Below are 13,740 nucleotides of genomic sequence, written 5' to 3'. Positions count from 1 at the left end.
GGGGGCCAAAGTATTGGAGCTTCAGCTTCCACAGAAGTCCTTCCAATGAATATTCAGGGTTTATTTTCTTTAGGATTGACTGGTTTGATCTCCTTGCTGTCCAAGGGACTCTCAGGAGTCTTCTCCAACACCACAGTTCAAAAGCATTCTTTAGTGCTCAGCCTTTCTTATGGTCCAGCTCTCATATCTGTACATGACTACTGGAAACACCATTGCTTTGACTGTACAGACTTTTGTCTACAAAGTGATATCTCTGCTTTTTAATACACTGTCTAGGTTTGTCACAGTTATTCCTCCAAGGAGCAAGTGTCTTTTAATTTCATGGCTGCAGTCACCATCTGCAGTGATTTTGGAGCCCAAGAAAATAAAATCTGTCACTGTTTCTACTTTTTCCCCATCTATTTGCCATGAAGTTATGGAACCAGATGCCATGATATTAGTTTTTTATATGTTGGGTTTTAAGCCAACTTTTTCACTCTCCTCTTTCACCCTCATCAAGAGGTTCTTTAGTTCCTCTTTGCTTTCTGCCATTAGAGTAGTATGATCTGCATGTCTGAGCTTGTTGATATTTCTCCAATATTTCTTGATTCCAGCTTGTAATTCATCCAGCTGGGCATTTCACATAATGTACTCTGTATATAAATTAAATAAGCAGAGTGACAATATACATCCTTGCCATACTCCTTTCCCAATTTTGATCAGTCTGTTATTCCATGTCCAGTTCTAACTGTTGCTTCTTGACCCATGTACAGGTTTCTCTGGTGGCAGGTAAGGTTGTCTGGTATTCCTATCTCTTTAAAATTTTCCACAGTTTGTTGTGATCCACACAGTCAAAGTCTTTAGCATAGTCAATGAAGCAGAAGTAGATGATTTTTCTGGAATCAGTTCAGTTCAGTTACTCAGTCGTGTCAGACTCTTTGTGACCCCATGGACTGCAGCAGGCCAGGCCTTCCTGTCCATCACCAACTCCCAGAGTTTACTCAAACTCGTGTCCATTGAGTTGGTGATGCTATCCAACCATCTCATCCTCTGTCGTCCCCTTCTGCTCCTGCCTTCAATCTTTCCCAGCATCAGGGTCTCTTCAAATGAGTCAGTTCTTCTCATGAGGTAGCCAAAGTATTGGAGTTTCAGCTTCAGCATCAGTCTTTCCAATGAATATTCAGGACTGATTTCCTTTAAGATGGACTGGTTGGATCTCCTTGCAGTCCAAGAGACTCTCAAGAGTCTTCTCCAACACCACAGTTCAAAAACATCAATTCTTCCATGCTCAGCTTTCTTTATAGTCCAACTCTCACATCCATATGTGACTACTGGAAAAACCATTGCCTTGACTAGATGGACCTTTGTTGGCAAAGTAAGGTCTCTGATTTTTAATATGCTATCTAGGTTGGTCATAGCTTTTCTTCCAAGGAGCAAGCATCTTTTAATTTCATGGCTGCAGTCACCATCTACAGTGATTTTGGAGTCCAAAAAAATAAAGTCTGTCACTGTTTGCACTGTTTCCCCATCTATTTGCCATGAAGGGATGGGACCAGATGCCATGACCTTAGTTTTCTGAATGTTGGATTATAAGTCAACATTTTCACTCTCCTCTTTCACTTTCCTCAAGAGGCTCTTTAGTTATTCTTCACTTTCTGCCATAAAGGTGGTGTCATCTGCAAATCTGAGGTTATTGCTATTTCTCCCAGCAATCTTGATTCTAGCTTGTGCTTCATCCAGTCCAGCATTTCTCATTATGTACTCTGCATATAAGTTACCCTTGCTTTTTCTATGATTTAATAAACATTGGCAATTTGGTCTCTGGTTTCTCTTTTTCTAAATCCAGCTTGTACAACTGGAAGTTATCAGTTAACATACTGTTGAAACCTAGCTTGAAGGATTTTGAGCATTAACTTGCTAGTATATGAAATGAGTGCAGATGAATGGTAGTTTGAACATTCTTTGCATTGTCTTTCTTTGGGATTGGAATGAAAACTGACCTTTTCCAGTCCTGTGGCCACTGCTGAGTTTTCTAAATTTGCTGGCATATTGAGTGCACCATTTTAACAGCATCATCTTTTGAAATAGCTCAGCTGGAATTCCACCACTTCCACTAGCTTTGCTCATAATAATGCTTCCTAAGGTCTACTTGAATTAACACTCCAGGATGTCTGGCTCTAGGTGAATGACTATACCATTGTGGTTACCTGGATCATTAAGACCTTTTTTGTATAGTTCTTCTATGTATTCTTGCCACCTCTTCTTAATCTCTCTGCTTCTGTTAGATCCTTGCTGTTCCTGTGCTTGTTTGTGCCCATCTTTGCATGAAATGTTCCCTTGGTATCTCCAATTTTCTTGAAGAGATCTCTAGTCTTTCCCATTCTATTGTTTTCCTCTATTTCTTTGCTTTGTTCACTTAAGAAGGCTTTCTTCTCTCTCCTTGCTATTCTCTGAAACTCTGCATTCAGTTGGATATATCTTTCCCTTTCTCCTTTGCTTTTCACTGCTTTTCTCAGCTATTTGTAAGACCTTCGATAACCACTTTGCCTTCTTGCATTTCTTTTCCTTTGGGATGATTTTGGTCACCACCTCCTGTACACTGTTACAAACTTCTGTCCACAGTTCTTCAGGCACTCTGCCTACCAGATCTCATCCCTTGAATCTATTCATCACCTCCACTGTATAATCATAAAGGGTTTTATTTAGGTCATACCTGAATGCTCTAGTGATTTTCCCTCCTTTCTTCAATTTAAGCCTGAATTTTGCAATAAGGAGCTCATGATCAGAGCCACAGTCAGCTCCAGGTCTTCTTTTTGCTGACTTTATAGAGCATTTCCATCTTCAGCTGCAAAGAATATAATCAGTCTGATTTCAGTGTTGACCTTTTGGTGATATTCATGTGTAGAGTCATCTCTTGTGTTGTTGAAAGAGGGTGCTTACTGTAAGCACTGTGTTCTTTTGGGAAAACTCTTTTAGCCTTTGCCCTGCTTCGTTTTGCACTCTAAGGCCAAAGCTTCCATACAAATTGTAAAATTTTTTGTTCTACTTCTCTGAAAAATGCCATTGGTAATTTTATAGGGATTGCATTGAATTTATAGATTTCTATGGGTATTGTAGTCATTTTGATAATATTGATTCTTTCAATCCAGGTATATGGTATAGCTTTTTTATCAGATTGTGTCATCTTTTATCTCTTTCATCAGCGTGTTGTAGTTTTCAGAGTTCAAGTCTCTTGCCTCCTTAGGTAGGTTTATTCCTAGATGTTTTATTCTTTTTGATGTGATTATAAATGGGACTATTTCTTTAACTTCTCTTTCTTAGCTTTCCTTGTTAATGTATAGGAATGTTTCAGATTTCTGTTTATTAATTTTATATCCTGAAATTTTACCGAATTCATTGATGAGCTCTAACAGTCTTCTGGTACCATCTTTAAGATTTTCTGCTTATAATATCATGTCACTTGCAAACAGTAACAGTTTTACTTCTTTTCCAGCTTGGGTTCCTTTTATTTCTTTTTTCCTCTGATTGTCAGGGCTAGGACTTGCAAAACTATGTTAAATAAAAGTGGTGAGTGGACACGCTTGTCTTATTTCTGATGTTGGAGGGAATGCTTTCAGCTTTTCACCACTGAGGATGATGCTAGTTATATTGTTGTTGTTCAGTTGTTGTGTCCAACTCTTTTCGACCTTATGGACTGCAGCATGCCAGCCTTCCCTCTCCTTCACTATCTCCCGAAGTTTGCTCAGATTCATGTCCATTGAGTCAGTGATGCTATCTAACAATCTCATCTTCTGCCACCCTGTTCAACTCCCGCCCTCAATATTTCCCAGAGTCAGGGTTTTTTCCAATAAGTCAGCTCTTCACATCAGATAGCCACAGCATTGGAGCTTCAGCATCAGTCCTTCCAATAAATATTCAGGGTTGACTTCCTTTAAGATTGACTGGTTTGAAGCCAGCTTTTTCATTCTCCTCTTTCACTTTCATCAAGAGGCTCTTTAGTTCCTCTTCACCTTCTGCCATTAGGGTGGTGTCATCTGCATATCTGAGGTTGTTGATATTTCTCTCAGCAGTTTTGATTCCAACTTGTGGTTCATCCAGCTTGGCATTTCACATGATGTACTCTGCACATAAGTTAAATAAAGAGGGTAGCAATATACAGCCTTGCGGTACTCCTTTCCCAATTTTGAACCAGTCAGTTGTTCCAAGTCTCGGTCTTTGTTGCTTCTTGACCCACATACAGGTTTCTTAGGAGACAGGTAAGGTGGTCTGGTATTCCTATCTCTTTAAGAATTTTCCACAGTTTGTTGTGATTCACACAGTCAAAGGCTACAGGTCTGTCATACACGGCCTTCATTATGTTGAGGTATGTCCCCTCGTGGCCACTTTCTGGAGAGTTTTTATCGTAAATGGGTATTGAATTTTGTCAAAAGATTTTTCTGCTTCCCTTGAGATGATCATATGGTTTTTATTCTTCAATTTGTTAATATGGTGTATCACACTGATTTGTGGATGCTGAAAAATCCTTGCATCCCTGGGATAAATCCCTCTTAATCATGGTGTATAATCATCTTAATGTACTACTGAATTTGGTTTGCTGATATTTTGTTGAGGATTTTTGTGTCTATGTTCATCAATGATATTGGCCTGTAATTGTGTGTGTGTGTATGTGTCCATGTGCATATTATCTTTGCCTGGTTTTGGTATCAGGGTGATGGTAGACTCATAGAATGAGTTTAGGAGTGTTACTCCCTCTGTAATTTTTTAGAATAGTTTCAGAAATATTAACTCTTCTCTAAATGTTTGATAGACTTCACCTGTGAATCCTTCTGGTCCTGGACTTTTGTTTGTTTGGAATTTTTTAATCACAATTTCAATTTCAGTACTTATGATTGGTCTGTTCATATGTTCTATTTCTTCCTAGTTCAGTTTTGGGAGGTTGTACCTTTCTAAGAATTTGTCCACTTCTTCTAGGTTGTTCATTTAATTGACATATAGTTGTTTGCAGTTGGATTCTTTGTATTTCAGTGGCATCCATTATAATTTCTTTTTCATTTCTAATTTTCTTGATTTGAGCCCTCTCTCTTTTTTCCTGGTGGGTCTGGCTTAAGATTTATCAATTTTGTTTACCTTTTAAAAGAGCCAACTTTTAGTTCCATTTATCTTTGCTATTATTTTGTCTCTATTTCATTTCTTTCTGCTCTGATCTTTACATTTTTCCTTCTGCTAACTTTAGACTTTGTTTACTCTTCTATCTCTAATTGCTTTAGGTATTCTTTATTTGAGATTTTTCCTGTCTCCTCAGGTACAACTGTATTGCTGAAACCCATAGGCTTTGGATTGTCATGTCTTGATCTGTCTATAGGTATTTTTATTATTTCCATCTTGATTTCTTCAGTGATTCACTGGTTGATTAGTAGCATATTGTTTTGCCTCCATGTGTTGTTGTTTTCCTTTTTTTTTTTTCCCTGTGTCCGGGTGTGCACGAGACTATGTCTACACCAAACGTGGAGTCCTGTTTCCCCCAGTCTTACAGAATTCCTGTGATCGACCCCACTGGCCTCAAAGCCAGACTCTCTGGGGGCTTTTCCTCCCATTGCTAGGACTGCCAGCTGGTGAGCCTGATGTGGGGCTCAAGACTCCTTGGCAGAATTTCTGCAATATAATTACTTTCCAGCTTGTGGGTTGCCTACCTACCAGGTATGGGCCTTGATTTTATCATGATTACATGCCCCCTACCATCTTGTTGTATCTTCTTCTTTTTCTTTGGATGTAGGATATCTTTTCTGGCCAGTTCCAGTGATTTTTTTTGTCGATGGTTATTCTGCAAACTAGTTGTGATTTTGATATCTTCATAAGACCAGGTGAGCTCACGTCCTTCTACTCCGCCATCTTATCTCCCTAAAAACTGTTCTTTTAGATATGTGTGTGTGCACACACAATATTCGCAAGCACTGAGTAGTTCTGGTAAAAGCCAGTCCTCAATTTTGAGCAAAGAGTTTTTATAAACAACAGCAACCCGCTCTCCCGCCACCGAAGAAAGAAAAATTCTTCCCGCACTCTTTGAACCTTAAAGAGTGTTTTTATAGGCCAGCTCATTGTTTGTCTTCTCCCTGAAAAATTAGAAAGGATAACTGCTTTGATGGGTTCTACAGAAAAAGACAATTTCCATGATTTCATTTTTTGACAAAGAACAGCTACCTCACTTGGTTTCTGCCACATGTAAGCAAATTCCCAGATGTAAAATCTCCCCTCAGAGGAAGCAATGTGAGTCCACAAAGCTATCTTGAATTCTGCCCCCAGCCTCCCCTGGCCGTGCAAGGTGGCCAAGTGGCAGGGGGAGGCGTGGGACAAGTGGCTTGAGCGTGTGCACGCAGCCTGCGCGGGGGCTGTGGCCATCCGGGTGGCTTCTGCTCTGTCACCGCTTGATCTGGCTAGTCTCTCCACAAAAAAAAAAAAAAAAAAACAATGCCTGCCTGTCTTTTATAATATTCTGTCTTAAAAGAGAGAAATCTCCAGGGAGAGAACAGGACCCTAAAAGTCCAAGGCCTGGAATTCCTCCTTTCTCTCTTTCAATTTTAAACAGGAAACATTCATGCTAAGAGGGTCCGGAGGGAGCATTGATTGTATGTTCGTTTTAAGGCAGATAATGTTTGTGTGTTGCAAATGTCAGTGATTTATCCCCAGGGCTTAAAATGAGTGCAGAAAAACCACATGTTTCACTTCATGCAGAGAAATATCATCAGTAGATTCTGAGAGAAAACACAGGTTAGGGGGGTTTTTTTGTTTGCGTTTTTTTTTTAAGTGTTTTGAAAATCTCTAACATGAACCAAAAGGAAGTAGAAATGAGCATGGTGGGAGAGAGGGGGAGCTTAAAATATTGTACAATAAAAGATATAATGAATGCTGGAAGTTTTCTAAATAAAAAAAAAATAGCATTCTAAAGGAAAGAGAAGATGAAATCCCCATCCTTTATTTCGCAGGGCTGGGGTGACAGATTACACATTTGTGCTCTATTTGTCATGGGCAATTTAAAACAGAGCAAAGCAAACTGCACTGAATAATAACAGTTGATGCTATAATAACTTGTACACAAACAATTTAATTTTTTTACCTGAAAACTCTAACTAAATTAACCCAGGCTCAAGGATCTCTCTTTCATTATTACACATAGCCAAATTAAGACATAAAAAAGTAGAGAAAAATTCTATTGTTCATCCTTTTGAATATGTTCACGTGCTGCTTTCCACATGGACTCAAGCTTGGAGCTTGTCAAACCATCATTGATTTGGGGAATTTACAGAGCTGTTTTCCCATCAAACTCTGCAGATTACAGGGTGATGTGACCCTCATTGACAGTGCTTGATTAACCACAGACACCGTATTCTTACAGCCCTGTCATTTCTTTCAAGTGTTCTACCAGGTTGTACTCTGACATTGGAGAGCTTTCCATTAATTGTTATTGTTGCTCTTTTCCTTGAAAAAGAAATAATAAAAAGAGGAATGGTAGAAAGTGGGGAGGATTTGGGCATGATGTTAGGGAATATGTGCACAGAAGGTTTATGGGATTTTAAGAGCTGCAAACAGAACTCATCTGTTTAACCCCAGGCTAGATAAGATGCAGTCATCTGTACACTGTTTAGAGACGTATTGCTTCTGTTATGGCAAATGGATCAGAAGATGCTTGTTGTCTTAGCAGAGAGATCCAGACAGGGTCGCTTTATGTTAGTGTTTATTCTTGCCCTGGACCTTTCTGTGTGCCTACTCATTACACAGTGCAACTTACAGCTGGTTTGACTTTTCCCAATCTGCTACCGGCTGGGTGGTACTTACTGACTTTGCAGTAGAATTGCTTCATATCAAAGTTATAGGTGGATAATTCCAGACTCTTAGTTGGGACTTCTTCCAGGAACTTTGGAAAGAGGGCATACTAATCCACACAGATGTGTCACAGAAGCCAACCAGAGTTAGACCAAGACTATATGGCCTGTGTGAAGAATAGCCCACGGACCTAGGAGAGAAGTGAGTTCATTCCCTGGGAAGTTTATGACTCCAGATAACATGTGCATTTCTACCACCATGTCTATGTCAGGATTCAGGGAGGTGGAGAAGGAAGGGGGTGAACCATTACTAGTATTAACAGAGCCAAACTCAGCCTTGTTTAGGGAACTCGCTTGGTTACTATAATAAAGGCCAACATATAAACAAGATAGAAGAAAATTTCTGTTAGGCACCTAACTGACATGGTGGCTTCATGGTGTAGAGGAATCAGGCTGTTTTCTTCTTCTTCTTCTGCCTTCCTCAGCATGTGGCTTTCTCCTTATGATCTTTATTATGGCCACTCTTAGCAGCCAACAGAAAGGAGGGAAGAGGAGAGGGTCCCTTTCTTCCTTTTCAGGGTATGCATCATGGCTATTCACATCTCACTGGCCAAATCCAGTCTGTGGCCACACCAGGCTGCATGGGAGGCTGAGGAATGTGGTCGTCAGCTGGGCAACCAGCTTAGTGGTCACTGATATGTGTCTCGTCTTCTCTTTCTAGGGGAGGACCAGCAGATCCCGTGGACTACCTGACAGCCGCATCTCGAGGGCTCTACAAGGAAAGGGAGCTTCCCTATTACCCAGGGGCTCATCCTGTGCATCCACCCAAAGGAAGCTATCCTCGCCCCCCAGACCTGAGAGTCACAGATCTCCGGTATCCCCAGTACTATCCACCGCCACCAGCCCCCCAGCACAAAGGACCTTTCCGACAAGATGTCCCGCCTTCCCCTCCTCAGCACCACAGAGTACCAGCCTACCCAGAAATGGGCAGACCAGGGCTCCGAGGGAGCAGCCCAGATCAGTATCCCTATCGAACCCAGGATCCCAGGCAGAAGAACCCCATGACCGCAGCCGTGTAGCTGACCACCACCAAGCTCAGCCCAGCCCAGCCCAGGACGGAAGACATCCAACAGCACCTTTGTCCTTCCTACACCTTAAGGCCTTCTTCATATCAAGAATTCTCTATGGTACAGAGTAGATTTTTCTCACTGAAGCTGCAACACTTGACCACTAATCAGAAAGAATGGAGTAGGAGTTTGGGGAGGGAAATCAGAAGGAAAAGGAAGGATAGGGCCATAAAAACAAAACTGTCTGATATCTGAAATACGTTTTCAATTGTTCAGTTCACTGAGAGTGGCAGTTGAGCAGGCAAATAGCAGTGGAGATCTACAGCATGGCCACCTCCCTGGAACACAAACATGCATAGCATTGGCGTCATGGAGGGGAGAGGGGCCAGTCTGTTTGGGACATCATCCATTCAGAAGCTAAGCTGCAGCCACCTCCTTAAGTTGTTAGGTCTGTGAAGAGTAGCAACAAATATGGGCATCCTAAGAGAGTAGTCTTCACATTGAGAAAACAAACATGAAGAGTGAGCTCCTTGAAATGTTTTGTACCCAGAGGAAGGCTGCATTTATTTGTAGCATTTCTCAGGTTCTCAGTACCACTCACTTGGTATAAGCATTTCACGTTTCCTCACTTTTTATATAAAAGATGTGAATGCAGTATTAGTGTCCTGGGAGAATTCACAAAGCTAGTCGGAGCTTCCAGAACAAATCTATGCCTAGAATCAAGGCAATCAGATTAAAAGGCTAAAATTTCCATGGTCCTCACCTTCCTTCCTCCCACATCCTAGGCAAGATAGCATAGAGATATCTGGCTTCAGACTCACCCCAAATCTCCTGATTGTCATTATTGTAACTGGGGCCTTTACTTTAAGACTCCCACTTGAGAGCGGAGATGTACTCAGGAAAGAGAGGACCCGCTGGTGAGGTCACACAGGAAGCAGTGCTCTGAAGATGCCAATTCTAGACTCAGTGCCAAACAGCACCAGATGCACCCAGGGTCGGGAAAGGGCTGACGGTGCTCTTTGGGAATGATAACTAGCAAGCAATAGTAGTGTGTGTGTATGTGTGCGTGTTTATGAAGGTGTATGATTACCAGTATGGAGAAGGGGGGAAAAAATACTTTCTGGAAAGTTTGATGAAGAAGAGAAAAAAAAGAAAAACAACAAACCAGAAGGGAAGGGAGAAGGAGCATAAAACTAAATCATTCTACATCTGCTATATTTCATTAACACAAGTCAGAGCAAGACTAAGGCCAAGGTCTCCAGTTGGGGAAAGGTCTTATGGCTTTACAAAGCTAAAACCCCACCCTCCAAAATCCCTCACATTTCTTTAGAGCTTTGCACATATATTCTACTTATTTCAACATAGATTAGAACCTCTAAACCCTGACCCAAATGAGAACACAAGACTGAGAAACAGCAAAGCATGGGAGAAGCAACTCAAATTGCTCAGTGACCCTTGCAGTCCTCTAAGCCTTTTTACATTCCTTCTTCAGTCCCTTCCCCCAAAAATGTCTTGAGCTCAGTTCAGACATTCTGGCTGAGATTAGAATACCTCTGACTGCTAGGATTTAATAAATTATAGTATTGATGTTATTGAATACATAGAGTATCTATCCTGCCCACTTTAGTATTTTTTTTTTAATTTAAAATATAGTTCTGTTACCAAGAATGATGCAGCTGCTGGGTTTAGACTTAACTAGTGTTATTTACTGAACTTTAAGAGGTATCATTTTCTAAACTACAGTTTACTTACGGCCCTCTTGAGAATAGATTGTCGAGTTGTTTTTGGCCCTCTGTCATCTCTCTTAAGCCAGGCACCTTTAGATTGTTTGCAATTTGTTCTGGGGTTGAGGACTGGGCCCTTCTCACCTCAACGTGGAGTGTAGGTAAGCCATAGGGTTTCCCTACCAACAAGCTGCAAGCTGCCTTCCCTCGAGCTACATAAACCTTCAAGACGACAATGATGAGAGAAGTAGGATGTATTTTGAAGCAATAAAAGCCAGCTCTTCAGAATGTTCCATAGTTTAACCAAATCTCTGTAGACTACTGGATATAGCCAAGTCAGAGGTTTCCTTGTGGATTAAGGCCAAGTTCCCCCAGCGGGCAGTGATGGAAGGTGAAACAGAGCAGCCCCAGCAGGAAGAATGCCCATCTTTTCACCACGTGGCCACCTTGCGAGTGTGGCATCTCCTGCACTAAGGCTCAAGGAGAGCTGCTCCAAGCATGGTTTTGAGTGTGTGTGTGCTCGGTTGCCCAGTCGTGTCCCACTCTGCCACCCCATGGACTGTAGCCCACCAGGCTCCTCTGTCCATGGACTTTTCCAGGCAAGAATATTGGAGTGAAGTTGCCATTTCCTCCTCCAGGGCATCTTCCTGCCCCAGGGGTCGAACTGGCATCTCCTGCAGTGGCAGGTGGATTCTTTACCACTGAGCCAGGTGGGAGGCCCTTTTGTGTTGTATACACAGGCGGTAAAGCAATTGCTAATTCTGAGGGGCAGCCAAGGATGTGAATGTACTATTAAAAGTAACGGGAACAGATTATAGCAGTTTTCTTTTCCTCCTTGAAGTATAACACATGACCTATTTGACCTTACCCAGAAGAAGCCAACACTGTGTATGACAGTCTTCATCAAGTCCAGTAACAGTTAAAACAGCTTGAATGTAAGCTTTATAAATGCCTGTGAGCCAACCCAACTGTCACCACCCAGAGGTTATGGAACTCCTTCCCAGTATTCAGAAGAACAGGTTGTTTAGGGTATTAAGAAGACCAGGCTATAATCAGTGGGCTCCTAGTAGGGGGAAATAGTTCCTGATTTATTTTTGGCCTTGGTAAAACTCAGTCAGGTGTCTCCTTGTAGCTCAGAATGCAAATACTCCCCCAAGAGAAGATGGCACTGAGAGCTTGGTGAGCTGAAAACCCATCAATGTACACCTGCCTGGCTCCTGATCTGACCACTGGGTCATCCAGAGCTTGGAGTGATGTGTTGACCTCAAGTCACTAGATATTTTAAGGAGCTCTCTTTCTGTCCCTTTTTGCAGGAGTAGAGAGATGTAAGGGAGCAGACCACGGAATACTTTTAGATGCAGGAGAACTCAGTCCTCTACAAGGGAGAGAAGAAACACAACATCTCACTAACCCTTCATGTCATTGGGCTGTGTCAGGATCATGCTTCGTATAATATTGCTTCCCCACAATATCACATCACTGGATGAAAGGAAAGTTCAGAGTCAGGAGTATTTTCTCAAATCATGGTTGAGTAACAACAAAAAGTGGGGGGAAATTTACTGTGAAGCTCCTTGTTAGGTTTTTAGATCTGTATGTGTTGACTTCACAGTATAGTACAGAGCAAAGATCTTATAATCAAGAGCACCGTCACCCCGAGGAGGAAACTCTATGCACACGAACTGATAGAGATTCGAGACTTCACTGTAGCTTGATTTTTGCCACCAATAACAAAATTAAAACATGATTCATTATTCCTTCCGAAGATTTATGAACTTCTTGAATGAAATCTATTTTCTGAAGGAAATCCACCTGATAAGTTTTAGAGTTGCTATGCATAGGGTTGATATGTCCCTTCGTTTTCTTTGGAGGAACATCTTAGTATTTCAGGGGGATAGAGAGAGCTGGAGAATTCAGTGTGGACAGCAATGTGTGTCTATAAAATTCCCATCAGCATTAAACTCTGAAATTTACAATGAACAGCCTTCAAATTGGTGCTAAATTGGGTAGACACCCTGCTGCTTTCTGAGTCCATGAGCAAAATTCAACTCAGTCCAGATTTAGTGCAATTAGGCAGAAGGGTGTTGGGAGTCAGAAACAGCCCACGATGGTATTTCTCTGTACTCCCAGTTCACACCGACTTAAGTGGAAATGATGCCACAATGAGACCAGAAAGAGGAGTCTCTGTAAGATATCCCTACAAAGTCACCTTTCTTATAAAAAGGAGAATGAAAGTGAGATATCTAAAATAAGCCTAGAATCTCATATGCAGCTCAGCTTCTAAGGGGAACTCTTTCTCCCTCATGTCCTTAAATAGTAATAGAAGCTCACACAGCCTGATGTTTAAAGGTGGGCTTCACTACAGCGCAGAGTGGAGAGTGAACTCACCACCCAGACTGTCTCCTGACTCAGCTCTTTCAGACAGTGTTACGTTCCATCTATGCTGACTGCAGTGCTGTTTACTACTGGGAACATAAAAACAAAACCTGCTGTTTTTACAGTCACTTTTTCTAGTGTTTTCCTTTGCTTATATGATACCAAGTCTGTTCATAAGTTCTGAAGATAAATTATGTGAAATCATATTTTGGCATATGATTGAGGGTGGAGAATGAATTCTTTACGGTCTTTTTTGGATGATCCCATTTGTACCACAGAAACATTTTGGATATTGTTATATATGAATATATAAATTTTTCTTGTTTATTTTGCATTAAAATAAAGCTTTATTCAGTCAGTAAGAGAGTCCTGGTTTTCACCCAGCACTGACTTGTACTAAGATTTGATGAATGAATGGGTAGGTCTGGTCCTGCCCACCCTAGAACAGCAACATCATAGGGCCGAGGACACTGGGAACTAGTGGCATCATGTGCTGTTGTTTAGTCGATAAGTAGTGTCCGACTCTTTGCAACCCCATGGCTGCTCTATCCATGGGATTTTCCGGACAAGAAAACTGGAGAGGGTTGCCATTTCCTTCTCCAGGGGATCTTCCCAACCCAGGGATAGAACCCACATGTCCTGCATTGCAGGTGGATTCTTCACCACTGAGCCACCTGGCTAACCACATGCTGGGCTCCCCAGAGCAGATGCTGAGATGACAATGAGCAAGCAGAGTGTTTATTTGGGAGAGCACTTGGATTCAGAACCTACAGAAGACAG

General features: G+C 41.6%; 1 protein-coding gene across 3 annotated transcripts in view; it reads left to right on the top strand.

Moving 5' to 3' along the window:
• Positions 1–13,322, top strand: part of PARD3B (par-3 family cell polarity regulator beta) — a 1,123,961-nt gene extending 1,110,639 nt beyond the window's left edge. For all 3 annotated transcript variants that reach the window (XM_043445039.1, XM_043445040.1, XM_043445041.1), the window contains one exon: positions 8,518–13,322. In XM_043445039.1, coding sequence (XP_043300974.1) covers positions 8,518–8,875 — 358 coding nt within the window. In that variant the 3' untranslated portion in view covers positions 8,876–13,322. The remainder of the gene's footprint in view (positions 1–8,517) is intronic.
• Positions 13,323–13,740: the final 418 nt, after the last annotated feature.

The sequence above is a fragment of the Cervus canadensis genome, chromosome 24 (genome assembly GCF_019320065.1).
Source record: "Cervus canadensis isolate Bull #8, Minnesota chromosome 24, ASM1932006v1, whole genome shotgun sequence".
Taxonomy (NCBI): domain Eukaryota; kingdom Metazoa; phylum Chordata; class Mammalia; order Artiodactyla; family Cervidae; genus Cervus; species Cervus canadensis.
Note: the sequence above shows the minus strand (reverse complement) of the source record. Positions and strands in the feature narration are given on the sequence as shown.